General features: G+C 39.7%; 1 protein-coding gene across 1 annotated transcript in view; it reads left to right on the top strand.

Moving 5' to 3' along the window:
- Positions 1–1,246, top strand: part of LOC145483575 (phytanoyl-CoA dioxygenase domain-containing protein 1 homolog) — a 9,382-nt gene extending 8,136 nt beyond the window's left edge. The window contains exon 11 of the mRNA XM_081462109.1: positions 656–1,246. Within this exon, the coding sequence (XP_081318235.1) occupies positions 656–820 (165 nt within the window). The 3' untranslated portion in view covers positions 821–1,246. The remainder of the gene's footprint in view (positions 1–655) is intronic.
- Positions 1,247–3,755: the final 2,509 nt, after the last annotated feature.

The following is a 3,755-nucleotide window of genomic DNA, read 5'->3' as shown; positions in this document are numbered from 1 at the left end:
TATTTTTCAGCATTATGTTCTTCTCCAGGTTTTGGAAAATGGATGAAACGCAGTCTCTCGTGTTTGATATATTATTTTATATTCAATACAAAAACGTGATCTTGTACTTTGCTGAGAATATTCTAACTAAAGACAGCGGCAATGGACTATTTTCCATTTAGTTCATGCAGATAAGCCGTGTGATCTTCGCGGCTTATGGTTTGAGACAGCCACTCCTTAATTAGGCTGCTTAAAAAGAACATTTTGACTGATGACCCATATGTCCTACAACCGGGGTCCGCGAATAATGATAAGAAACAAAATTATGTGAGTCTTACTGTTATCTGAAACAGAATTGTTCTAACTTTGTTAAAAGCGACGAACTTACTAAAAGTTTACGGTGCGGCAAATTGTTTCGTAAATCAAAACTGATACTTTGCTTGCGATTGTCGCGAACGACTTGAAAGGTGTCATCAGATATGAAAACATCTTTCAAGACCCTACGACAGTAGTAGTCACACGATGTTACATGATAACAGTTGTACAGAGGTTCTCTAGGAGGCAAGAGCTGCAGAAGTCGCATGCTACAAAATTGTTCAGTATCGTGCAAATCAGTCCTAACTTGGAGAACGCTCTCACTAGGTCCTCTTTTTCTTTTGCAATTTATTTACGACAGGAGGAACTCGCACCGGACCAAGATCCTGACTTCGACACCACCATTGCGGGTCCCTGGATGGGCCAGTGGGAAATAGTTCATCACAACAGGCATACAGCCCAGTACAAGAACCCAGGAGGTGGAGAAACGTGGAGCAATTATCAATCGAAATGGACCAAAGCATAACGTGACCGGAAGTGAGCTGAACTCTATGACACATTTATCATTGGCTTACTGCTCAATTCATTAACAATTCATCAAGCTTAGAGAAAATTTGAAAGGAAATCATGAACGTGGCGGCTTTTGGATTATTATCTGATCTTAACAAGCATATATTTTGACGATGTTGTTTCTCCGTTTTCTACTTAGTTTTAATTAATTTCGATCGAAAAGACTGATATATCAAACACTCGAGACCTTGTTTGACCACATTGCCGAACGCCTTGAAATTCGTCAAAAGCCACGTTACGCATAGTATTTTCAACTCCCTACTTAGTGTTTGGAAATGTGTTCAAATACCATATTTGAACACATTTCCAATTCGTATTTGATGTATTAAACAAAAATTTTAACTCTTAAAATCAATGACAGTCCGAGTATGGATAAAATAGACACGGATATTTCCTTTACACAACTCGTAACGACAGTGAAGACTAAGGTAGTGTAGTAAGTTGCAAAATATTTTTTTCCTGACTAAGAAAAGATTATTATTTACGTCTAGCAGGAAAGAGACATGCGCATAAACCTGCTCATAATTGGCTCAATGCCTGTCAATCAATGTCAGAGAATAAATAGTAGTAGTAAGTATAATATATCACATTTAAGCCCATATGGACGGGTGATGGCTTGTTAAATCAAACCAGTCTGGCTGAGGCATAACAAATTGAAATTGACCACTGCAGAACTTTTAAAACTTTTGACGCAATCATTTTCATTTCAAGCCATGAAGCGTTTCACTGACGTCAAATCCAATCTAATCATGAACTTAACCCTGTCAACCTTGGTGCATCTTCCACCCTGCTGCCCGTTTTTGAGGAGAGGGGGCAAATCTCTGTGAAAGTTAAGAAATTGTAGTGGAGATAACCCGAATTGAGCTGTCTCTTTCGACCATTGACATACTTTTCCAGCGTTCAGCCTTATCCTTTTACATAAGTTATCAGGATGGATTCGTGATTTCTGGTTCATTGGTCATTGGGAAAAGTTCAGAAGACTCACTTGGAATTTTTTCCCAGGAGCACTGTTAGTAGTGTAACGAAATCACTTTTCTACAAAGATATAGCTATCATTGCAATGAAACAGACCAACCTCGTTCCCAGGGTCTCTCATCTTACCGCCCCCTGGAGCGAGCGAAGAGAGGGCGGCAAGACAAGAGACCCTGGGAACGAGGTTGGAACTAGACAACTGAATAGATCCTTTTCATAAATGGCTGCCAATTTAAAATTCTTTTGTATGCGTTTAAATTAGCCTTACTAACCTCGTTTCAGAGTAAAACTTTTTGAGTAATTACCAACCTCAAAATGAGGTTAGTAAGGCTAATTTTAACACTTACAAAAGAATTTATAATTAGCCGCCATTTATGAAAGTGGTCTATTCTTACAGATTGCAGTGCGTCCGTGTTGTGACGAAGTAGGCGAACCCTATAGGGCGCTTTGCATTTGATGAATTCTGATGTGAATTTCCGGAAATTTCCAGTGACGAATGCAGCCTCATTTCGCGGAAAAAGGGACAGCAACTGCAATTGGCAATTTCGTACGAGGACCTACTATTCCATTTGACATCCCTTCCGGAATTTCCGAAATTTTCGTTTAAATGGTTCGCTTTCGGAAAATTCAATGATTTCCGGAACTTTTCCCAGGAATTTTCGTACCATTTGTTCTCGTTTCGAAATTTTCGGAATTTTTGGTTGATTGGAAAGTGCGCCAATTTTACCAACAACATATTTTACTTAGGAGTGTTATTCTACCAGGGCGAGAGTGAAACCTTACAACCTTACAACTGTTCACTCGTAAAAAATATCATTTCACTTTCGGTATCTACGGCTAGCTCACTAAATACATTGGCAGTAAATATTCCTTGAAATTCATAACTGAAGACGAGCAGGTCGGGTTTCTCAACGGGCATTCGCATGCATGAATGACCCCGAGAGCAAGCAAATCTACACGCAAACAAATTATTTTTGCACGTATTCGTCTTGGGGCTACGGACTGAACAAGACTTCAACGTCTTATAAACCTTATAATTTTGTAAGGTAATAAGTTATAAGTTTTATAGAATTAAGTATTGTTCAGTCCGTAGCCCCAAGAAAAATACGTGCAGAAATAATTTGTTTGCGTATAGATTGGCTTGCTCTCGGGGTCATTCATGCATGCGAATGGCCGTTGAATTGAAAAACCCGACAAACGTTTTCATTTATGTATTTCAAGGATGTAGTTAGTGAGCTAGCCGTACATACCGCAAGTAGAATGATAATTTTTACGAGTGGACCGCTGCAGGGTTTCACTTTCAGGTAGGCAAGGAGGCGGAGATGATTGACGTCCACCAAAACTTAGGTTTTGTCTCGACTTTTCTGCGCTGAAGGTCGCGTGTGATTGATAACCGCTGTAATTTAACTACTTTGTTGAACGTTCTCAGCTATCACAAGCCCTTCTTTTTCGGCTCTCTTTCTCTGACCCCAAGCATCGAAATACCGATCTATGGGTTATCCTGTGTGTTATCTAAGGTAATTTTAGTGATTTGAGATTGTTATGTAACCAATCCAATGTCGATCGGTGAAAGCATTGGTCATTAATATTCAGTAGGCGGAGCGTTTCACCCGATTTCACTGCAGTGGATTGTTGAAGCCTCTTGTCGTTGGAATTTTTTTTTGACATGTCAGGCCAACTATCACTTTTAAACCTTATCTCTGAAGCTGTCATCAATTTAATGCTATTCTTGGTACCGCCTATAAAATCATGTGACCTAACCGCAAAATGAAGTACGTGGTATGTTTATTGCTTCACTGGCAGTTTCGGTTTCTATCTAGTCTAACATTGAAGATTTCACATCTGCTCAGGTACTTGGTGTAGAAGAAGGGGGCAGAGGCAGCGATCACTTGGTGCCGATTTCGGAAGAAGGTAGAAAA

Source organism: Orbicella franksi, chromosome 4 (assembly GCF_964199315.1).
Source record: "Orbicella franksi chromosome 4, jaOrbFran1.1, whole genome shotgun sequence".
In the NCBI taxonomy this organism is placed as follows: domain Eukaryota; kingdom Metazoa; phylum Cnidaria; class Anthozoa; order Scleractinia; family Merulinidae; genus Orbicella; species Orbicella franksi.
Note: the sequence above shows the minus strand (reverse complement) of the source record. Positions and strands in the feature narration are given on the sequence as shown.